Here is a 25,659-nt window from a genome sequence, read left to right on the forward strand (position 1 = left end):
GTCATTAAGCTGTTAGCGCAGGAGGTGCACTGACCGGGCCGGCGATGTTTGCTCACGTAAGCCGTTTGATGGGATGAGGGGCGCAGGGGACGCGGATATACTGTTGCATCGCCTCACCGGATACTGCTGCTGTCTCTCCCCCCTCAGCCTCCATCACCGCCGCTTCTCCTCCTCCGCCCCGGCTTCACAGGACAGCGCTCTGACATCGACATAAGTGGATAAACGAGCCGACCTTGCGTTTTTTTTTTTTTTTTTTTACTTGTGCTTTTCCCCCCTTTTCCACGAAGCGCCCACCCATGCGATGCTAGCCTATTAGCTCAGAGGGAAGAGAGAGAGCCAGCGCTGTGGATACAGAGGAGGCTAATTTACGAGTTTCAGGAAACGGGAGATACCAAGGGGATATACGGAGAATGCAGCGTTTTTGAGCATGCACGCGCGGGCTCTTGGCGGTGCATAGGCGTGCTGTGTGTGTCCCCCAGCGGAGGCCGGTCGCCGTTCATGGGGATGGCATGGACACTGTCACTCGGTCTGCATCTCTGTCCCAGCACCGGCTAACGGCATGAGGCTCGACCCAGTGCACTTCTCCATGCTGGTCATCGGGGTTTCGTTCGCCTGCTACGCCCCGAGCCTCAACTCCCTCCAGGACCAGGCATACCGCTCGGCCGTGGTGATCGAGGGCGAGGTGAGCTCCTTCCCCGATAAAAACACCTCGTCCCGGGAGCCCTACAGTGTGAGTGTCCGCGTGCTGGACGTGTGGCCCGTGAACAGCGGCGGCCTAGAGCGGGAGCAGCTCGTCACTGTGGGGGACTTCGGCTCCGAGGCCCCGTGCACCCCCGTGGAGAAGGACCACCGCTACATCTTTTTCATGGACCCCACGGGCGAGCCGCTGGTCTTCAAGGCTTCGTACGCCCCCGTGGACGCCAGCGAGCCCGAGCTAAAGAAGGACGTGGAGCGGGTTTTGTGCGAGGACTGCGGTAAGTTTCCGGATTTTTACACACTGACAGTTCACGAGCATCTTAGCCAAGGCTGTGGTACAGTGTATGGCTGTGTAGCGTGCGCTCTAAAACAGGCATCGCCATTTACGCACAAATCATTCTAATACAATTGTTTCCTGTGCTCTTGGGCAATATGTAATAAGATATCCGGAAGATTCAGTTCAGCTCTTATGGAAACCCGCTGCTCATCCTCTTGTAGCATTACGAGTTGCGTGGTGACTAAAGCAGCCATTGCCAGCGTTTACGCACAGATTGTTTTAAAGCATTGATTTCGTTGCACCTTATTTTCAACACTAACAGTATCTTCTTATTAGAAAGAATGAATCGACAGATCCAGAGTGCAGTCCTTATGGCAACCTGCACTATAGCCTACTACTGCTACAACTATTAAAGGCTAGTGTGTGTTTGTCTCAAATTATTGTAGTGGGCCTGTTTCAATATTTATTGGACTTTATAAACAATTGCAACAAATATCCAGCTACTACTATAAGGAGTATCCTCAAAGGAGATACTGTACCGTGATGCCCAATGCGTCCATACTAGAATGTTACGCAGAATTACGCACAACCGCGAACTCTAACGCAACGTCGTTTAATTTCCTAATTGAACCACATTGCAATATATTTTTAATTATCTGTTTAATTTATTAATTTGGGTAGATTGATATTACAGGCAATTAATGCAAAAGTACAGCCAACATTCTGGAACATAGAGGTATAGCGTGATTAAATCTGCCGTACCATCGGTTTTTACGCGCAATTACGCACCGGCACGCCTCTAGACGTTGCCGTGTGGCTTGCCAATCCAAGCTCGAGTCTGTTTCTGACATATTGATTTGAATGCATTCTTCAGGACAGACCACTTTCCACAGTTAGTTATAGTGAGGTCTTTTAGTTACAACAGAAATCAAGATCAAATTTACTTTAAAACTCACGATAACGTCACCAAGTGTGGATAAGTACCACCAACAAAAACTTTCCGGGTAGGTTTTTATTAGTAGTATTCCACGATTAAACTGGGACTAAAATGAGCATACATCGTTGCTGCTGTAGCTCCCATCAGGAAATTACCCAAAGAGGACCAAAAACTAGAACTGACGCTTAATTAACTGGTCTGTATTACGCTATTTTCTGATCTACGGTATACTGTTGTTTCCTCATCACAAACAGACCTAGGGTCTGTTTAACCCACAAACTCTGTATATTTAGGCTGAGTTCTTCTCTCAAACGGAAAACACTCTCTTCCACCCTGTGATGTCATAAAAGAAGTGCTCCACTGTGTTTTTAAACTCCATATACCTTCACTAGAATCATTTGGATGATTTTAGACCTGGAATTGCCAATCTGTATTGAACTAAAGGTAAAAGATAGCAGTTAACTTGCAATCTACCACTAAATGACATCACAAGGTGGAACAGAGCATTTTGAGATTTGCAGATGTAGACAGACTAATAATAAAGGATTACTCAAACATGTGTGAATGAAACAAAACGCAACTCAGTGCATGTTTTTGAGAAGGTGACAATATTTTAACATGATTGAAAGCTCACAAGAGTCAGTTTTGCGTAATATAAGACATTTAATAGTAGTATTCTGGGGATAAACTAGGGCTAAACAATAGAAATATATAATTGCTGCTATAGTTCCCACCAAGAATTACCCAAGGAGCGCCAAAAGCTGGATAAAATGGACTCTTCTTAAATATTAAAGTAAATATTAAAATTGTAAAAGACCTTGTGTACCATCTAAGAGCTTGCACCCCACCAGTGGTACACACACCGCAGTTTGAGAAACACTGTAATACATGGTTCTGTTGTATTTTATTTTTCATTTTTATGCTACAATCTTTGCTCAAATACATTTAAAAATAAAATTTCAAAGTCAAACCTTTTATACCTCAGTTTGAACAGAGATAATTCTTACATATATGCCTTTCACGATAAATGCTGAATCAGTTTATCATTCAGTATATGAAAACTTGAACAAATTATTTTGGGTCTCAGTGTTTATCGTCTGCACATTCTCTTTTCACTAGTTGGGAGACTTTTGACTGAATTCAATTTTTATGTAATAACGTAAGCTGTGGAGAGTAGAATACATAACGTCTATAACTATCATTTCATTGTACTGTCTCTTTAACAACTGGTTTACTGGAATGATCCTGCTTTGTGTCAGTGGAAAAAAGTAGTTAGGACCACCAATATTATTGTTTATTGAAATATTTCATTTTACTTCTGTATCGTGCTTCAAAATGTCTTATTATGACAGCTACATAACAGTAGATGTGTGTGTGTGTGTGTGTGTGTGTGTGTGTGTGTGTGTGTGCGTGTGCTTGTGTGTGTGTGTGTGTGTGTGTGCGTGCGTGTGACATCCTTGATTGAGTTTTTTGGGGGGCCTGGAGAAACTAGTAAGTAGTAAAAGTAAGTAATTAGTGAGTAACTAGTATTATTATTAATGCCAGTGTTGTTTTGTTTCATTATATCATTTTATTTAGGTTACAGCACAACTACTATGATCTCTGTACAACTATTCTAACTGTATTACTCTTATTACAATACCAACCAATGGGACTGTCTACTTTTACTATTCATGCTAATACTGCTACTACATGCTTAATTTTTTTCCCTATTAGTATTACTCTCAATACTAATGTGACTGCCTGTACTACTACTACTACTATTATTACTGCTAGTACTGCTACTACTACATGCTTTATCTTTTCCCAATTCTATTACTACTACTTACAGTACTAATGCAGACAGTAAAAATCAGGTACAGTGCCTTTAAGTAGAAACCCATGTAGTACATGTATAGTGTAGTGTAATCCTTCAGTCTTCATGATATACTCCAGGTTTGGTACTGGTTTAGGTCCAGGAAAGTTGAGGGTTCAGTCCAGGTTTAGCATTGCATTTTCATTATTTAGTCCTGGGTTGCCCTGTTCTGATTTATCAGCTGCTTTCACTTCATGGAAACCGTCTGACCTCACAGCTTTAGGATTCATTCACTCGACAGTAGGCGGGTACTTTTTTTATTTAACCAATCGCTGTTATTTGGTCGTGACACATGTAATGTGCCGGAGCGCTCAGTGGTGTCCAAGAAATTGCCGGCACAACAGCAAACAAAGCAGAGAGTGAACACGTCTGTCAACGATCATTGTTATTTCTGTAAGTTGAACTTGCGAATTAAAAGTGCAGTAAAAAATGCAAAGTTTGTATTTGATAAAGGAAGTCCAAAGGAGGATAGCATGTGTAGTCTGCTATCACAACTCGGGTCAATTCAGCTCTCCGCTGATTGGCTAGTGCGCCGTCTACAACTTCTGGGGTTCTTGCAAATGGTCTATTGTATTCTGATTACTGACCTAGACGCTGGAGAGAAATATAATTGAGCGGAGGCACTAGGTGGCGCCAGCCTGGTTAGGGTTGTCCCTAGTTCAACCTAATTTGTGCATGGTTTTAGTACTAATGTGGCAATCTTTACAACTACTACTATTACTACTACTACTGGAATTTTTCTACTATTACTGCTACTACTAGCCTTTTCAATTAGATGTTTATCTTCTACCACTGGTATTATTACTTCTATTAACAATACTGTTACTACCAATATGACAACCTCTACTACTACTACTACTACTACTACTACTATTACTTCTGCTATGAATATCTCTACTATTGATGCTACTTTTACTACCTCTATAATTACCTCTGTAATACGGCTCTTGTTAATGCATCTACCTCTACTGCTACTATTACTGCTACTGGGACTACTACGAATATTGCTATTACCACTACTACTACTAATACTACAACTACAACAACTATTACAACTTCTACTACTGTAAATTATCCCCACTATAGTATTATTACTAATACTACTACCGTGGCATTTCCTGTATCATGTATGTGTATTAAATATGTGTTTTCTCTGCTCTGTTGTATATACAGTATTTCTCATACAGTGAACACAGGAAGATTTATTTATTGTAATTTCAGCCTGAGCTAAACGAGTGTAAAACTAGCAGCTCATACCAGCTTTATTACAAGCCACGTTTGCATATGGCCCAGAATATTGTTCCTTTATTGGATTTGTTGCATTTGATTCCTCTGTATTGTTATTTTGAGCAACAGGGAAATCTGTATAGGAGGGAAAACAGAACTACTGAAATATAAGCATTATTTAAGTAAGAAAAACATGTGCAATTTGAGCTAAACTAGGGATAAGCCTGGACTAAATATGGAAAATTTAAAAGGGCCCTTATTTTTCTATTTTCTGGAACATGTTATAATGTTGTTTCCTCATTACAAACAACAAAGCAGGAGTTGTGTTTTGTTTCATTCACACATGTTTAACACACAAATTCTGCATATTTAATTCTTCTCTGAAAACACTTTGTTCCACCTTGTGATGTCATGTGGTAATACAGGAACTGCTCCACTATGTTTTTAAACTCCATACACCTTCAGTAGAATCATTTAGATGATTTCAACTCTGGAATTGCCAATCTCTACTGAACTAAAAGGTAAAACATAGCTATTAACTTGAAAACTACCAGTTCATGACATCACAAGATGAAACAGAGCATTTTTGAGCTTTGGAGATGTAGACAGACTAATAATAAAGGAAACTCATGTGTGAATGAAACATAAAACAACTCAAGGTATGTTTTTTTGAGGAGGTAACAACGTTCTAAGATACAGTATCTTGACACTCAGAATCCCATGTTGTGTAATATAGGATCCTCACATTTAATACACTTTATTTGAGCACATTGCACATTTGACATCAAAATGTATTTATTATTAGTTTTCTTATTTTTAATATATATTTTTTAATTTTATAAATATTCTTGCTTTTACACAGCAGTTTGAATAGTTCCACATGAGCCCTGTTGGGAGTAAAGTCACTAAACCAGTTCAATGCGTTTTCAGTAGGTGGTGGTAATTATAGTGTGGAGCCCACCAGGAAGACCCCCGCCAAGGCGCTACAAAAGGATCCCACGTCAGCAGAGCCTATTTCTGCCTCTGTCGCAATTTAACAACACATTTATTTAAGATGACTGAAATTCACAAGCAGCAGGGTTTGTAGTATTTCACTGGAGTTTTGGAGTTTAAGGAGAGACGCTGCAGAAAAACTGCAATGAATAGGGAAAAAATTCTTCTAAATTTTTAGATATTAAGTTGAAATTTATTCTGTAACATTCTTTCATACATGTAAAAAACTAAAAAAAAAATAAAGTTTTTCATAGAATTTTGTTTTCATATAATAAATGTTGGCATTTTATGTGTGACAATTGCCAAAATGTACCATAATTACAGATTATAGATATTAAAAAATGCTTAATTTTGGGGACATACAAAAAATATATATACTGAGGAAATCTTATCTTTATTTAATATTATTTAGTATTTGAATAAGCTCAATCTGATAACAAACAGACTTCAGAATTAAATTTTTGACTTATTATTTGCAGTTAAATTAGAAATCTAAATAATACTTCAGTACAATCCCTTTAAGGGCAGATGGGACTATGTTTTAACAGTACTACTAGTAGTAGTAGTAGTAGTAGTGGTAGTAGTCGTAGTGGTAGTAGTAGTAGTAGTAGTAGTAGTAGTAGTAGTAGTAGTAGTAGTAGTAGTGCTGTTGTGTTATTGGGCAAGCTACTTGTATTAATATAGAATAGGTTACAAGAGATTGTAAAGGCTGTAATCCGACTATGCTTTCTTTATATTACATTTTTCCACTGTTTCACATATTTCTTGATCTAACGTCACAGAAAAAGTCCTGTTTATTTTTGAGTGAAGTGTGTAATATTATAATCCCCAGTCACAGTGTTGGTGCTGTGTAAATAATAGGACCAAACTCTACACAGACTCTTAGAGGAGACAAATCTACATCTGAGGACTTTTATCATGTACAAATTATGAATGGAGAAAAAGACAAATATTATTATTATCATTTAAAAAGGTCTAAACCAGCGGTAGTCCAAGACTATGCTCCAGGACTGAATCAGGACTAAATCCAGACTAACCTGAACTAACCTGGACTAAACCAGAACTTGAACTAGGACTTGACCCAATCTGAAAAGTTGTTCTGCATTGATTCATAAACCAGAACTAAACCATAACTGAGTTTTTGAAATCCATGTATGACGCATTATGAAGCAGTTTATCCAGGTATAAAGTATAATCCACATCTAATCCAGATCTAAACCAGGTCTAAACCAGATCTAAACCAGATCTAAAGCAGGTCTTAACCTGTGGTCCTGTCTTGTTTGTATTTCTTAGAAAGTGAGACCAAGTCTGCACACTGGCTCCCAAACTGCATTGAATAAATGACAATGTTTGGATCCGTGGATCTTCGTCAGGTCATGGTTCTCTCTGTGTGCTGGTCCCATAAACCTTCTGCCCACTACTCACTGTTGGCCAATCCAAAATTGAGCTATAGTAAATGTCCACACAACACAATATATATCATAATATACATTGTACATCATATAATATTAACTATTACCCAAAGTCCATCAATCATATGTTATCATCGGGCAAGTAAATTACATCTGAAATAAATATAACATTTTAAGACGTGTTTCATTTCATATAGCACTTTTGGATTGGCCAACAGTGAGCAGTGGGCAGAAGGTGTATATGGGAGTGGCACACAGAGAGAACCAAGACCTGATGAAGATCCACTGATTGAAATGTTGTCATTTATTAAATGCAGTTTGGCAGTAAGTGTGCAGGCTTTGTCTCACTGTCTTTGTTCACTGGTGAGCCGTGAACCAGTGTGCGTGTGTGCGTGTAACTATAGCTTTTGTGATGTATTGTTTGTATTTGTTCTCTTATGTAGCTCCTGTGATCAGACGGCCTTTGGAAACACATTGACAGTTTGTTCCTAAAATAACTGAAATGTCTGAAGTCCAAAGGCTCCAGTGGCTAATGCTGTCCACTTATTTTTAGTGTAGTCTCATATTTGTGCTTCTTTCACTTCAGACTTGTCACTCATGTACAAAGAGGAGGAAGTGAGAGGGAGGGAGAGCGAGAGAGAGAGAGAAAGAGAAAGGGAGAGAAAGAGAGAGATGCTGGAGGAGAGAAAGAGAGAGAGAAAGGGGAGAGAGGGGGGAGAGTGAGAGAGAGAGAGACAGCGAGAGAAAGAGAGGTAGAGAGAAAGAAATGACTGTGGGAGAGAGGGAGGGAGAGAGAGGGAGCGAGAGAGAGAGAGAGAGAGAGGAAGAGACAGAAGTAGAGGGAGAGAGAGAGAGATGATGAGAGGGAGGAGGGAGAGAGGGGGGTGTCATTTGTCTTTAATTTCCAGGAATAATCAGCCTTCAGTGATCCAGTCCTTCTATATTTCAGTTTCCCCTTTTTGGCAGAGTGGAGTTGTTGAGAAGGTAGAAAATTGCTATTGAAATAGGTGTCTTTCCAGATTATTTGTATCTGTGTTTAGAGAATTAAACTTTGAGAAACAAAATGAAAACAGTGGTAATAAAAACATGTTCTGACCTCAGCGTTTGTGTCAGAGCGCTTCACACATGAGCGCTATATAAAAACCTGTGTGTTAATCTGAGTGTGAACAAACGGTAATGCTAACGCTATGACAAATCTGTGAAAATGGGGGAGACCGTCTCATTCATTTATATATTTATACAGGCTATTATGTAAAATGGACTTTTAAAAGCTTCAGTATTTAAATCAGTGGTTCTCAAGCTGTGATGCATGTGCTGCTGATTGTACATGAGTTAATTTGGATTGTACAAGTAAAGTAATACTTAAAGGTCCACTATGAACTTTTCCTGCTTGTCTCCATGGAGATGTTATTACTTTGCCTGAAATGTTCCAATGTATCTATTTAGTTTAATTAATTATACATGTTTGTTATTGCTCAAAACTGTAAGTGGGGTTGCCTCTCCACAGACCTGACCTGTGGCTTGGCCTGGTGGCACCTAGTTTTGATGCTATACTGTTTAAACTTACACGCGAAGTCAGCAACATCTTCATGGAGATAAGCAGGCCTATTTTAGTCCTGTTACAGTTCTGTTACAGTCCTATTACAGTTCTGTTATCGTCCTGTTAAAGTCCTGTTATCATCCTGTAAAAGTCCTATTATAATCCTGTTACAGTCCTGTTATAATCCTGTTACAGTCCTGTTATAATCATGTTACAGTCCTGTTATTTTCCTATTAAATTCCTATTAAAGTCCTATTATAATCCTGTTACAGTCCTCTAATCATCCTGTTACAGTCCTGTTATCATCCTGTAAAAGTCCTATTATAATCCTGTTTCAGTCCTGTTATTGTCCTGGTACAGTCCTGTTATAGTCTTGTTACAGTCCTGTTACAGTTCTGTTATAGTCTTGTTACAGTCCTGTTATAGTCCTGTTACAGTTCTGTAATCATCCTGTTACAGTCCTATTAAAGTCCTATTATAATCCTGTTAAAGTCCTGTTATAATCCTGTTATAGCCCTGTTATAGTCCTGTTACAATCCTGTTACAGTCCTGTAATCATCCTGTTACAGTCCTGTAATCATCCTGTTACAGTCCTGTAATCATCCTGTTACAGTCCTGTTATCGTCCTGTAAAAGTCCTATTATAATCCTGTTTCAGTCCTGTTATTGTCCTGGTTCAGTCCTGTTATAGTCCAGCTATTGTCCTATTACAGTCCTGTTACACACATGTTACAGTCCTGTTACAGCCCCGTTTTAGTCCTGTTACAGCCCTGTTATAGTCCTGTTACAGTCCTGTTATAGACCTATTGAAAACCAGTTGTAGTCCTGTTACAGTCCTGTTATAGACCTATTGAAAACCAGTTGTAGTCCTGTTACAGTCCTGTTATAGGTCTGGTGGTGTGGGGGTGAAAAGTTTGAGAACCACACATTTTAGATGTTAAAGGTCCTGAATAAAACAAAATTGAACTTTGAGAGCTTGTTTCCTCATCAAAAACGTACCTGGAGTTGTGTTTTGTTTCATTCACACATGTTTAAGTTACCCTGAAATAGTACTCCACTTTGTGACATCATGTAGTGGTAGTTTTCAAGTTAACAGCCAACTTTTAACTTTTGTTTGGTAGAGATTGGCAATTCTGGGACAGGAATTATCCAGATGATTCTAGTGAAAGTGTATATGGAGTTTAAGTGTTTCCTGTATTACCACATGACATCACAAAACTCCAGGTGTGTTTTTGATGAGGTAACAACATTCTAACATGACTTAAAGCTCACAAGAGTCAGTTTTGTAGGACTTTAAATAATTGCAGCGTGTGTGATTTGCTTAGTGCAGTCCTGTACGTTTCCCCTTTGGCACGGACGGCGTTGCTTTGCTGTTCCAGGTGCTTCTTGGTCTGTCCTGGCTCTCACCCTTCTGTTCACAGATACATCAGTGCCTCTCTCCTCTTTTGTTGCTGCGTTATCAGAGTCTATTCCTGTCCTCTGCCCCGCTCCTATCTCCCTGTGCCTTATACGGCCATGACGGTTAGCTTCTTTAGCGTTAGCCGTGCTGCTGCAGATGCTGTTGTGTGCGTTGTCGGCGTTTGCTATAGCAGAGATGTGGGGCTGTTATAAATTATGCACTCTTCGTAACACAGGGTTTGTCCTCCTCAGCTGCGACTGTGTGTGTGGACTGAGACTTTACAGCGCATGGCAGTATACAAAAGTGCAATTATGGTTTTGAATATATTTATATGACGTTCTATATATAGGCCGAATGAAGCTATGTGTTACTTTTATATTGCCACCGCTTTTGAAACTGTCTGTTTATAAAAAGTGCTGTTCATGAATTTCAAGCTATGGCAGTCGTCTACGTGGTTATGGCAAATAAAGGAGCCATATTACGTTATTTTCTGAACTATGTTATAATGTTGTTTCCTCATCACAAACACACCTGGAGTTGTGTTTTGTTTCATTCACACACGTTTAACACACAAACCAACTGCATATTTAGGCTGAGTTCTTCATTCTCTCAAACAAACAAAAAACACTTTGTTCCACCTTGTGATGTGGTAATACAGGAAGTGCTCCACTGTGTTTTTAAACTCCATACACCTTCACTAGAATCATCTGGATGATTTCATACCTGGAACTGCCAATCTCTACTGAACTAAAGGTAAAAGGTAGAAGTTAACATGAAAACTACCACTACGACATCACAAGGTGGAACAGAGCATTTTGAGCTTTGGGGATGTAGTCACAGTAATAATAAAGCATGTGAATGAAACAAGAGTTAATTTTACATATCGGATCTTTAAGTTTCAAATCAAACTATAGATTTTCTTTCTTTTCCTGATCTTCAAATCAGGATGGATTTGGTGGCAGTCCATCCTGATTGGCAGATCCTCCACCTCCAGGCTTGTCTCTAGAGATGTTAATTCTTTGCCTGGAATTTTCCATATTTTGGCATTAAACTATACCAACAGGTGACAGTACCAGGCCCAGTTACAGGTTAGATTGGTGGAGAGCTGACCCCACTCATAGTATTTAAAAATGCAAGTTTTTCCAGATTTTTCAGTAAAAACATCTGTAATTTAATAAATGGATAGGTTTAATGTCATACTGTGTAACATTCCTGGCAAAGCAATAACATCTCCATGGAGACAAGACAAACAAGGACAACGGGGAAATGGATCCTCCACCAGTAAAGAATGAGTGTAATGATGACTCTGGGCTCATCTGTAAAAGTCCACATGCATGACTTAACCAGAACTCAGATGGACCAATCATGTTAAATTTGAAAAAAGTATTTCTGACTACATCGTTATTAAAAAGATTCATATAGACATTTAAATAGATATACCTTTCTAATCTTTTTTTTTTTTTTTTTTTTTTACCTATAGGGTTGGCTTGGTTACTTGCGTTATATGACAGATGCCCTTCCACCCACTCCTCCATTTATTTGGCATTCAGAAATAGTTTTGCAAGTTTTACTTTACAAAACAAAGATACAAGTTGTTCTGAAATGCATGTGATTCTTAGTTTAGCAGTTCATATTCCATGCTTATTTAAAGGTTATATACTATGCACAATTGACTGTTGTGAGCTTTAAGCCATGTTAGAATGTTGTTACTTCCTCAAAAATATGTCTGGAGTTGTGTATTGTTTCATTCACACATGTTTGAGTAATTCTTTGTTATTAGTCTTGTCTACTTCCCCAAAGCTCAAAAGGCTCTGCTCCACATTGTGATGTCATGTTGCTGTAGTTTTCAAGCTACAGCTCCTTTTATCTTTTGTTCAGTGGAGATTGGCAATTCCAGTTCTGAATCATCCAAATGATTCTATTAAACACAGTGCAGCACTTCCTTACTACCACATAACATCACAAGGTGGAACAGAGTGTTTTCAGTTTGAGAGAGATGTGTGAATAAAACAAAACAGAACTCTGGATATGTTTGTGATGAGGAAACAACATTATAACACAGATCAGAAAATAGCATAATATGAGCCCTTTAAAGCGTTAATGCACCTAAACATGTCTAAAAAACACACTGTACATGCAAATGTTACTGCAACACTACACGGAAAAGAAGAAAATGCAAATATATTCATTCAGCTCTTTCATAAACTGCGTTAAAAAAATTTCGACTTGACATTTTTTCTGCAGACTTGGCTTTAGCATGTCCTTGTAGCGATGCATTGGTGTGTCCAGTGTAAATAATAGATAAGAACTCCTCTTATCTCCGGCCTCAGTGCAAAATTCAGACTCACGTGACTCTTAAAGGGACAGTGCACCAGTTTCACTTTTTCTATAGGTTGCATTCACCTGACATCATGACATCCTTGAATCCCTCTATAGTTTAAAGGTGCACCGTGTAACTTTCTGGTGGAGATTCTGCTACCAGCTTGTCTCCATGGAGATGTAATGCTTTGCCTTGAACGTTATATGATATGGAATTAAACTTGGTTATCACAATGAAGAAGAGTTACCGGTCAGATCTATGGAGAAGCAGATCAGCACATAGTATTAGTATTTTTGAGCTATAAAACTCCTGTAATCAAACACATTCAAGGCAGGTAAGTTTAATGCCATACTATGGTACATTAAATGCTAAGAAATGACAAGCAGGTAGATAGATCTCACCTGTAAATTGCCCTGGTGACATCTCCTGCTACTGGACTTTTTTTTTTTTTTAAGCTTTTACATCTCCATGGAGACAATTAATTGGCATGAGCTCTACCAGAAAAGTTACACAGTGGACCTTCAAAGGGCTGATATTGAGCTATTTTCTGATCTATGGTATGTTGTTAACTCATCGCAAACATACTTGGAGTTGTGTTTTGTTTCATTCACACAAACCCTGCATATTTAGGCTTCTTCTCACTTAGTGCCTCTCTCAAACAGAAAACACTCTGTTCCACCTTGTGATGTCATGTGGTAATGCAGGAAGTGCTCCATACACTCCATACACCTTCACTAGAACCATTTGGATAATCAGCTCTGGAATTGCCAATCTCTACTGAACAAAAGGTAAAAGGAGCTGTTTACTTGAAAACTACCACTTCATGACATCACATGGTGAAACAGAGCATTTCGAGCTTTAGAGATGTAGACGGACTAACATAGGATTACTCAAACATGTGTAAATGAAACAAAACACACTCCAGGTATGTTTTTGAGGAGGTAACAACATTATAACATGTCTTAAAGCTCAAAAGAGTTAATTTTTGCATAATACAGGACCTTTAATAATAATTCCTACAATTATTTTTGCTACTCATTTACAGTTGCATTTTATATTGCTGCTTTTTGTGATACGGGTGCTATATTTTGAATGCACTGATGTTTTTTTTTTTTTTTTAACTAAACCAGGATCCAGATTTCAGTCTTTGTTGAAACATCCCTTTAGATCTAATTATATCAGCTTCTGTTATTATCGTGCAGTTCAGAGGTGGTCTATCTTTAACTCTCTTTGTGTTTGCGTTTTTGATCGTGACATCTGTATGATTTCCTTCTTAGCTGTCTCGCCAAATACACACAAAACATACTTGAAATGCCAATATTGTTTTTTTTGAAAAGGAAAAGACACTGTATGTGATTTTTACTGTGTTAAAGACAAAGGTAGTTCATTTTACATATTACAGTGGTCCAAAACTATTCCTCACATACCAATTCTAAGCATTCTAATTATTCACCACAAGGACTTAATAAACGCTTTTTCAGAACAGAGCATAGACTGTATATATGAATGGACATAGTTAACGCACTAGCCGCCGTGTTTCAAATAAGAAGTGCGTCAGGAGGCTCTTGCTCCTTCTGACCCTGGCTCCCATTGACTTACATTGGGATCTTGTTGCTCCTCTCTCTGTAATTGCTGTGGTGAACCTCCATATTTTGGTAGTAAAATGTTCGTATAACCTGCTCTACATAATCCTGATTTTTTAAATTTAGCTATCTTGTCCTTAAAATAAGATATGAACATAAATAACGGACCAATCAGATGCCTTTATTCCCCAACTTCTGTCCTGCTATCGTTAGCAACAGGTTTGATTGAAAGCTAGTACATTTTGTTGCTAAGTAAGCTCGCTTCCGGCTTTCCCGTGAGAAGGGCGGGCACATTTAACGACCTCAATCATGATTGGCTCTTGTGGTTGCTATGATACTTGCGGTTGGATTTCCAAATATGGAGCCTGGCTCCAAATTCGCTCCTGTAACTCCTGTAGCATCGAGAGCTTCATTTGAGCGGAGCTGAACGCTGTGGGTGACGTCACACTCGCTTAGTCCACTTCGTTATACAGTTTATGGAACAGAGCAGAGTTTTGCCATAACTATAAAGCTAACGTGCACTTCCTGATTATTGGACAAATAATCAGGAGACACAATGCACACATTAGCAAACAATGCTGAAAAGTTTTTAAATAGTCTGAAAACTGAAGAAAAAATACAAAATGCATTTAAAAAGCTCAGCCCTGTGACCAATATGAGCATTCATGGTCCTGTTTAGGAGTTTGATTTTTCACAGAAAAGTGTTAGCTAACGCTAGCTAACTTGTGACTAATGTTATGAGAGAGAGACTTGTTTAACAGCTCAAATCAGCTCATGTGTTATAGGGTCATCTAACTCAGTTCTTTATGGTCAGATTGTGTTCAATTAAAGCTCAGATTAAAGTCTAACAAAGTCTCAGACAGAGCAGTGCATACAGTTAGCATCACACCCCAAGGGAATGTTGCAAAATATCAGTATCGCAATCATAATAAAACCCTTTTTTTTAGACAGTAGAATCTAATTTACAACACAAAATCTGACTATTTTATCTAAAAATCTCCATATATAAACAAGTTCTACATATTCTAAAACTATTGAGGAAAGGTCCTCTTTAGTCCTTTTTAAGTGATGTTTTCAGTATTGATATTAGTTTTAGTATTTTGCATTTAGTTTGTGATAGGTTGTGATAAAGACTTTGCCAGTCTGAAATAAATAATTGCTAATGTTGCGAATGCTGCTTTGAAGATAAGAAACATTAAAAATCAGGTGTATTTTTTTAATAAACTAAAATGGCTAGAAAAACGCTGGTTAAAGATAAAAATGTAAGAAAATTATGTTTGCTATGCTGTTTCTGCAAGCTTGTGGTTTTACAGACCCTTTTCACATTTGCCTAATACTTATACCTCATCTAATCCATTTAAACTTTAAACAGTATTGATTTCAGGCTGCTCAAAATACATAAAATCTTTTGGCCAATATTGACGTCCTTAATGAAAAGACAGAAATCTAAACAAAGCCAATATTCGTTATATTTTATGTAATATGGTTGGATTGGATTTAGGTTTTAACTGCTGTTGCTGTTTAAATTGATTTTGTGTTTTTTTCTTAAAACCTTTTTTGACGGTGTTTGCAAATGTCTGCTTTGTGTCTCCGTGGTAACTGCTGAACTTTCCGCCATACACATACATGTACAACACCCCAGAGTGATGTCACCGCAAAGTATTAATAGGTCTCATTCACGTTCTTGAATTAATTCATTAATTAATAATTTATTAAACTTTTTTAGTCTATATTTAGTGGTGATTTTCAGGTTAACAGCTACCTTTCACCTTTTTTTTTTAGTAACCATCCAAATGATTTTAGTGAAGGTGTATGGAGTTTAAAAACACAGTGGAGCACTTCCTGTATTACCACATGACATCACAAACAAAACACAACTCCAGGCATGTTTGTGATGAGGAAACATTATAACATAGATCAGAAAAGAATGTAATATGGGCACTTTACACACAGCAAATTACACCTTAGATTTGTATAGATATTACAGTGTGTTGTGATGTAACTGGCCCTTAATCTGTTGGGCGTAAGGATGTGATCATTGTTTGTGTATTTGGTTTTGTAGATTTGCCCCTTTGGTTCGTTGAGTCCCATTGATCAGAGTGGGACCGGACAGGAGCAGGGCTACAGTGAAATATGCGAGGGCCGGTATTCTGTGAAAGCATTATAATCACTGAGAGGGTCCCTAAATGACACTAAATCAGAGACGCACCATCAGTCTGTCTGAGGGGAGACAGAGGAGAAAGGACGTCAACTTAAATCTGGGTTTTTGTATCGGAACAGTCAAAAGTAGGTTACATTTGACTTTATTATATAATTACACTTCTCTGAGTAGTTTTCAGATGCCACTTTTACTCCTACTTGAGTTATATATTTTTGTGTAACAGTAGCACAGTGCTCTTATTTGTGCAGTAATACAACATGCTTTAATAGTTTTTTTTATTTTTTGTTTGTTTGATTTTGGTCAGAAATTGGTTTATAATCTGACCCAAATTACAATCTTTTAAACTAAAGAAATAAGGCTCTATTGTGTAACTTTTTTGGTTGGGGGTCTGCTACCATGGAGATGCTATTACTTTGCCTATAATGTTATTTAATTCATATAACATGCATTTATTCAATTATGGGTGATTTTATTGCTCAAAAGTACCTTTAAAAACATGCATTCTTACTGTGAGCGGGGTCGCCTCTTCACAGATCTCACCTGTAAATTGGCCGGGTGGCATCTCCTGTTTGTTTCTATGGACACTGAAAAGTTTAATTCCATACTGGAGTTATACGTGTTTGGTGCTGAAGATAGAAGTGTCACAAATTTCTTAGCTCCATATCACAATTTTGGTTTCATATTTACAAGCCTTTTTAAAGGTCCTGTATTACACAAAATTGACTCTTGTGAGCTTTAAGGCACGTTATAATGTTGTTACTTCATCAACAACATAGTGTTTTGTTTCATTTACTGGTGTGAGCGTGAGTGAGTGATGGTGGTGGTCAGAGGGGCTGATGGTGCAGATTGGCAGCCTCGCTTCTGTCAGTCTGTCCCAGGGCAGCTGTGACTACAGTAGTAGCTTACCACCACTGAGTGTGGAGTGACTGAATAATGAACTGTAAAGCGCTTTGGGTATCTTGAAAGGCGCTATATAAATGCTATCAATCAATCAATCAATTTTTATACATGTTTAGTCTGACTACATTTCCAAAACTCAAAATGCTCTGTTCCACCTTGTGATGTCATGTAGTGGTAGTATTCAAGTTAACAGCTACCTTTTACCTTTTATTCAGTACAGATTGGGTACCCAAATGATTCAAGAGATGGTTTATGGAGTTTAAAAACACAATCATGGCATCACAAGGTGGAACAGAGTGTTTTCTGTTTGAGAGAAGAACTCAGCCTAAATATGCAGAGTTTGTGAGTTAAACATGTGTGAATGAAACAAAACACAACTCCAGGTCTGTTTGCAATGAGGAAACAACATTATAACATAGATCAAAAAATAGTGTCATATTGACCTTAATTATTTTAAATTCAAAAGACTGAAATATAAAGTGACTAACTAATAAAAGAATCACATTTCAGAACATGTTTGTATAGATCTACAGTACAGGGTTAGCAGATTTTAGCAGAGTAAGATTGGATATTTAGTTGTTTGTGGAGGAAATTATGGTACTTCAAAAAATGCAGTCTTTGAGATTTCCTAATTGCGTCCACTCAAATTGCGATTTCAGTTTGATTTTGATTAATCTTTCAGCTCTAGTCGAGGTCCATTATTCCAGTGCATTTATTTATATCGTTTTGCCTGTCCCATCTCACTTTAAAGCAGACCTATCATGAAAAATCGACATTTCACAGCTTTTAACCATGTTATAGTTGTTTCCTTCTCTCATTTACTCACTCGAAGTTGTATTTGGAGTGATTCCTGTGCATGTTTGAGGAATCTTTAATGGTTTATTTTCAAAATGCCATATTGCAGATTAACTCCTGTTTTCACTACCACAGGTATACGGCCACTGCTCTCTACTTAATTTGTTTCCATTTTTATTTTCTTATTTTATCTTATCTTATTTTCTATAGGAATTATCAACATTGTGTTGTCATTTTGGTTCAATTTTTCTGTAAATCTGCAGCTTGCTAGGGTGATAGGAGGTCCCAACAACTTCACAGTTCTCTGTTGTGATGCGACGTCAGCTCCCATTGGGCACCACCATTTTCTAATGCGCTTTAGATCAATATTGTGATTTAAAATGTCCAAATGACAGCATCATGCTCATAGGTGTTTTACAATACAGCAAACACAAGCACAATATGTCTAAACTATCATGATAAAACTAAACAGTGTGATTGTTGTTGTGAGTAAGTGCTGTATGAGGAGACCATGACACAGGTCAGATCTGAAGAGCACAGATCCCCCTCAGCCCAGGGTCACTGTTCCGGGGTCACGAGAGGTCATAGATGTATATTGCTTTTATGGATGTCTATGAAGGACACGGATCACAATGAAGACAGGTGAAGGCCAGTCCTACACCCGCCCCTCACTCTATTAAACCAGATGTACAGGTGTCACTGACCAGTCAGGATGGAGCACTGTGTTAAATAAATGACACAACAATCACGTAATAGATCAGACTACACTACAGAGCTGTAAGAGTACTAGCAGCCAAATAGAAAAGGCAATTTGAAGAGCCATTAAACATCCTCCCAAAACTTTACTCCACCCCTAAGCAAAATCAGAAAAATCCTCCAGTGTGGGTGGTGCCCAATGGGTTGGGAGGAGCGGGTGTGGGACAGGCTCTGGAGCGATGATTGACAGCCGACTGATAACCACAACAATCCACCATGGCACAGACCAACGGTGCCAGGTATGAGAGGGGCTGAGAGACCGCCAGTGACTGTGCTCATCACATAATAACCTGCATCTAACTCATTGGCAGCCATTAGTCCACCCTGAAAATTCAAATGTACTGGCCGTAGATTATCCTAAAGGGGCCGTTACAGACACGACATTTGACCCAAAAGTCAGATTTTTAACAAATATGCACTAAAATGCCAAAATAAGGCCAGGGATAAGTGTACACTTCTATTTTAGAAAGAAAAAGTGATTTTGGTGTTTAGTGGCCCCTTAAATGGTCTTTGACAAAAACCTGCAATTATTAAAGGTGCAGTACGTAACTTTTCTGTACAGCACCTGCTTGCCTCCTTTGAGACGTTATTGCTTTGTGTGAAATGTTCCAGACTATGCCATTATTATTATTATTTTTATTTTTATTTTTTTTTTTTAATTACAGGTGATTATCTGAAAAAAAAAGTATCTGGAAAAATATCCATTATACTATATCTGACCTTTTAACATGGCCTGATTGTGCCACATTGCTTGTCTCCATGCAGATAAGTGAAAACCATACTGTGGAACTTTCCAGGCATCATCATCTCCATAGAGACAAGAAGGTGGCATTGAAAAGTTACATGATTCATCTTAAATCACAATCAAAAGCAACTGGAAAGGTCATGCTAATTTGGTGAAATTGTCATATTATGATTCATGTTTTTCTGTTGAAATCAGCTCAAACACAGAACTAAAACTTACTATCCTTGTTCCTTGTACATATTAGTTTAGTTTCCCTCAACTCCCTCCAGGATTTCAGTGCACTGAGGACTGAAGTCAAAAGATAATGTGCAAATCTGAAAGCCACCTTTTGTGTTGTGTACAAATATACAGGTTTCCAGTTTTCTCTCTTCGTCTCCCTCTCTGTCTCTGTATTTCTTTTCAAATCCAGTTTTAACCACTGGGATTTCTCTCTCAGTTTGTCTTGGTGTATTTCAAAGTATTTTAAAACCATAAAAATATCGGTAAAATTTTCAATCTGGGAGCGAACACCCTTTGAATTTATTTCACTGTACACATTTTAAGCACAACCTGAAAGCATTACATTTGAGAGAAGACTGAAATATGAAGCGATAAACTAACACAACAGTCAAATGCATTTCAGGGCATGTTTGTAAGGTTGTAAATTTCAGGGTTAGCAGCTTTTACACAGAATTTTATTTTTTATTTAAAGGTTTGCAAAGGACAGAAAAAGACTTGAATAACTGCAGCCAAAATGTAAAGCGTCTCTCACTGCAGAGGTTGTCTGGTGCTCTAGTGGTATTTCTCCATCTTTCTTTTTTATACTCAGCTCTCTCCCTCTCTCTCTCTCTCTCTCTCTCTCTCTCTCTCTTCCTCTCGCTCACTCCCCTCCCCGTCGCCATGGTGACAGCTGTGCGATGCAGAAATCACACGATGGCAGCACAAGATACAGACAGGAAGGAGATGCGCTTTGGTTTCATACATTTACGCACACACACATACACACATACACACACAAAACTGATTTGTAGGTTCTGAGCTGAATACATTTAATACATAAAATTTTACAGTATTAGCACCAATATCAAGACTGGTATTGGTGTCCTGGTTTAGCCTTGTTTAGACCAGGTAGAGTTCTAGTAGTGTTCTGGTTTAGTCCTGGTTTAATCCTGGTCTAGTCCACATTTAGTCCTGGTCTAGTCTCGGTTTAGTCCTTGTGTAGTCCTGCTTTAGCTCTGGATAACTACCCTTATGACTTGGTTGAGGCAAGGCAGAGGCAGGGTCCTGAATTAGTCCTAGTGTAGTCCTGGTTTAGTTCTGGTAAAGTACTGTTATGAGCTAGTCGTGAATGGTTTAGTCCTGGTCTAGTCCTAGTTAAATCCTGGTTTAGTCCTGGTTTATATGTGGTTTAGTATTGTTACGCCCTGGATGAGTCCTGAATGGTTTACTCCTAGTTTAGTGCTGGTTTAGTCCTAGTTTAATCCTGGTTTAGTGCTGGTTTAGTCCTGGTTTAGTTCTGGTTTAGTCCTGGTTAAGTATTGTTACGACCTGGTTGAGTCCTGAATGGCTTAGTCCTAGTTTAGTCCTGGTTTATTTGGTTTAGCATGACCGTTATAACCTGGTAGAGCCCTGAATGATTTAGTCCTGGTTTAATCCTGGTCTAGTCCACATTTAGTCCTGGTCTAGTCTCAGTTTAGTCCTTGTGTAGTCCTGCTTTAGCTCTGGTTAACTATCCTTATGACTTGGTTGAGGCAAGGCAGAGGCAGGGTCCTGAATTAGTCCTAGTCTAGTCCTGGTTTAGTTCTGGTAAAGTACTGTTATGAGCTAGTCATGAATGGTTTAGTCCTGGTCTAGTCCTTGTTAAATCCTGGTTTAGTCCTGGTTTAGATGTGGTTTAGTATTGTTACGCCCTGGATGAGTCCTGAATGGTTTACTCCTAGTTTAGTGCTGGTTTAGTCCTAGTTTAATCCTGGTTTAGTTTGGTTTAGTCCTGGTTTAGTCCTGGTTTAGTTCTGGTTTAGTCCTGGTTAAGTATTGTTACGACCTGGTTGAGTCCTGAATGGCTTAGTCCTAGTTTAGTCCTGGTTTAGTCCTGGTTTATTTGGTTTAGCATGACCGTTATGACCCGGTAGAGCCCTGAATGATTTAGTCCTGGTTTAGTCCTGGTTTTAGCTCTGTTTAGACCTACAGAGTCCTGGTTTAGCTCTGGTTTAGTCCTTGATGTGTCTCTGTGTCCTTTTTGCCCATACATTTATTACATAGGTTTTGCATATCAGATATTTGACAAGTTAAATCCATCCGCTCCATTCCTTCCTTATGTGAACAGAAAGAGCCTCAGAGCTGTAACAGAGCTGTAGTTCTGCACACATAGGAGGGACAGAGGCATATTCTGCCCACTCTTCATTAACGAGCTCTGGTCACATGACTAAAGAGCCGTTAGCCGCTCATTACATTAGCGGATAAACGTGATTAGCCAAAAGGACCAGGGTTATTTATTTACAAAATCATTTCCATTCACCATTACAATTCAGAGCAACCTGGAATATCTCTGCCAAATCTGGTCTAGTTTAAAGGGCCCATATTACGCTATTTTCTGATCCATGTTATAATGTTTCCTCCTCATCACAAACAGTTGTTGTGTTTAGTTTCAGTCACAAGTTTAACACACAAACCCTGAATATTTAGGCTGAGTTTTTCTCTCAAACAGAAAACACCTTGTGATGTCATGTGGTAATACAGGACTCCATTGTGTTTTAAACTCTACTGATTCTAGTGAATGTACACACCTTCATCATTTCAATATTTTCATGCCTGGAATGTTTTTGGAGCTGTTAACTTGAAAACTATACCACCTCATGACATCACAAGGTGGAACAGAGCATTTTGAGCTTTGAAGATGCAGACAGACGAATAATAGAAGGTTACTCAAACTCTAGGCATATTTTTGAGGAGGTAACAACATTTTAACATGACTGAAAAGCTCACAAGAATAAATTTACATTAAAAAAAGGACCTTTAAAATGTGAACAGAATCCTATTGTTCAAACATAAATCAGTAACATATCTTTTCCCAAATTGTTCAGCCTTATAGTTCCAGGCCCACATGCTTCAGTGCTGCTGTGGGCTGACCTTGACAAGGACCAGCTCTGGCCCAGTGATGGGAGCAATGGTGGACTCTGATTGGTCAGCCCTGAGGTCCAGTTGCAGCTGATTGGTTCAACAGCGTGTCAATTTGTGGCTGATTCCGCCCCCTCCCCTTTCTCTCTGCCTCTCTCCCTATTCTTTCTTCTCTCACCTATCACTCACCCTCTCCCCTCTCCCTCACTTTCTTACACACACGCATACACTCTCTCTACTTTACTTCTTTCTCTCTTTTTTAATCTACCCCCTCTTTCTCTCCCTCTTCTCTCTCTCTCTTTTTTCCTTCTCTTCAGTCTCTCTCTTAGTGATACATAACTCTTAGGTCAGCAACTTGTACAGGTGAGTCTTACGAATAGACAGAGAATATTACATACATTTTTGTAGTAGTAGCAGTATTAGTAGCTGTAGTAGTAGTAGTATTAGTACCAGTGTAGGTAAAACAAATCCCAATGATATAGTACTGTTTCATTGGGCATTTAAGTTATGTAATGCAGTGATTCCCAAAGTGAGGTCCAGGACCAGGGGCCCCAAAGGCTGTCCACGCAACAAGCAAGAACATGAAATTAACTTTTTATTTATTTTCCTATTTATTTTGACTCTAAATCAGTATTAAGCTCATTCACATTAAGATATACTGTTACAGGTGCAGTAGTTTTTGGTTAGGGGCCTGTCACCTGCCTATTTCTATGGATTGCTCTGTTTGGAATGTTCCACAGTATGACATTAAATGGCTCTACCTTATATTTATTCAATTACAGGTGGATTTATAGCTCAAAAATACCAAGAAAAAGAGACATTCTGGCTGTCAGCGAGGTTTTCTCTCTGCAGATCTGTCCTGTAACTTGGCCTGGTTTGGTCTCCATGAAGATAAAAAGGTTTAATGCCATACTGTGAAACATTCCAGACAAAGCAATAACATCTCCATGGAGAAAATCATTTGACGGACCCTCCACCAGAAAAGTTACACAATGCACCTTTAATATTTAGTAAAACAAGTCTTATATTTGTACAAGATGATCCACGACTTTATCATTGTAGCGTGTTATAAGGCCTTTTCCATATTCATTTTTTATTTCTTTATTTTTTATGAGTACTGAGAACTTTAATCTTTAATGTACTGTGTTATTTGCAGGATGAACAAATCAGAAAATTAAATAATAATGTCACCCACAAGTATGAGAGTCAGTGCAATCCAATTTCAGTCCAACATATGGAGACACTGGAAATGCTTACTAATGTTTCTTATTTTTACTGAAGGTGCTGTACTTTGTCCTGGACAGTGCAGCTGGTATGTTCAGGTGTGGGGTTCTGCTGAGTGTATAGAGTGTATATATGAATACATTTGTGAATAGAACTGTTCAGAGTATTTTTGTGTCTGACAGAAGCCCCCAGTGCTTTAATCTGCTGAAAAACACTTTTAGAGATGCTCAAACGCACAAGGTTTTGGAAAAACGGGACAAAAAGAACAAAAAAAACCAACATCCTGCAAGAAAAAAAACATGACTGGATTATTAATTTGATTTAGTTTCTAAGCAGATTTAAGCAAGAAATCTATGATTTTATCTCAGAGATTGCCGAACACAACACTGCTTCTATATAAAACTAATCTTAGCATGCAGTACTAACTTAAAAACCTTTACTTACTATACTACTACTACTCCTACTACTACTACCGATTAACTTACTATCATTACTACTATACTACCACCAATAAATACTATCACACTACTACTACTAAGCCATTACTACTCGACTACTATACTACCACTGACCACTACCACTACTACGTAACTAACTCCTTAAATACTAACCACTACTACCACTACTACTATACCACTACAAGTACTTACCTACTACGACTACACTACTATTATACTACACTATCTACTACTACTAATATACTATTACTACTACTACTACTACTACCAATTACGAGCTATCATTACTACTACCATATGACCACACTTACCGCTACACTCTACTACTTATTGTCTATACTATAGCTACCATTACTATAAACTACTACCAAAACTGCTACTACTAACTACTACTACTAACTATACTACCACCACTTACTACTACTACTACCACACTAGACTACCACTGACCTAATACTAGTACTACCATAACTACTACTCAACTAGTACTACCACTATATTACCACTAACAACTCGATTACTACTACACATACTAACCGACACCACCACTACACTACTACTACTACTATACTACTACTACTACACTACTCCATTACTACTATCACTACTAACTACCGACTACTACCACTACTATACTACTACACTACGACAACTACTGTTTGTACTGTACTACCACTACCAAAACAACCTGACTACACTAGCTACTATACTACCAACCACCACCACTATTCACTACTACTAATGGCACACCACTACTACTATACTACTACTAACAAAGATTTTAACACCAAAATAGACCAACATCCTGTAAGAAAAAGGTTTGACTGGACTTTATTAATATTATTTGAGTTTCTAAGCAGATTTAAGCAAGAAATATCTATGATTTTATCTCAGAGATCTGCGAACACACTGCTTCTTATATAATTTAACTACATCCGTAACTGCTTCAGCATGTTGCTATACTGAACTTAAACCACCAAACCACCTTACTACTACTACTACTACTACTACTACTACTACTACTACTACTACTACTACTACTACTACTACTACTACTACTATCACTACTACTACCACTACTACTACCACTACTACTACCACCACTACTACTACTACTGTTACTACTCCTACTACTACTACTACCATTACTACTACCACTACTACTACCACCACTACTAGTACTACCACTACGACCACTACTACCGCTACTACCTCTACTACTACTACTACTACTACTACTACTACTACTATTACTATTATTACTACTACTACTACTACTACCACCA

General features: G+C 38.3%; 1 protein-coding gene across 1 annotated transcript in view; it reads left to right on the forward strand.

Moving 5' to 3' along the window:
- Positions 1–559: 559 nt before the first annotated feature.
- The window catches only part of nrg2b (neuregulin 2b), a 65,364-nt gene continuing 40,264 nt past the window's right edge, over positions 560–25,659 (forward strand). Inside the window, exon 1 of the mRNA XM_055158880.1 lies at positions 560–974. Within this exon, the coding sequence (XP_055014855.1) occupies positions 560–974 (415 nt within the window). The remainder of the gene's footprint in view (positions 975–25,659) is intronic.

The sequence above is a fragment of the Boleophthalmus pectinirostris genome, unplaced genomic scaffold (assembly GCF_026225935.1).
Source record: "Boleophthalmus pectinirostris isolate CB_2022bp ecotype Guang Dong unplaced genomic scaffold, ASM2622593v1 HiC_scaffold_23, whole genome shotgun sequence".
Taxonomy (NCBI): Eukaryota; Metazoa; Chordata; class Actinopteri; order Gobiiformes; family Gobiidae; genus Boleophthalmus; species Boleophthalmus pectinirostris.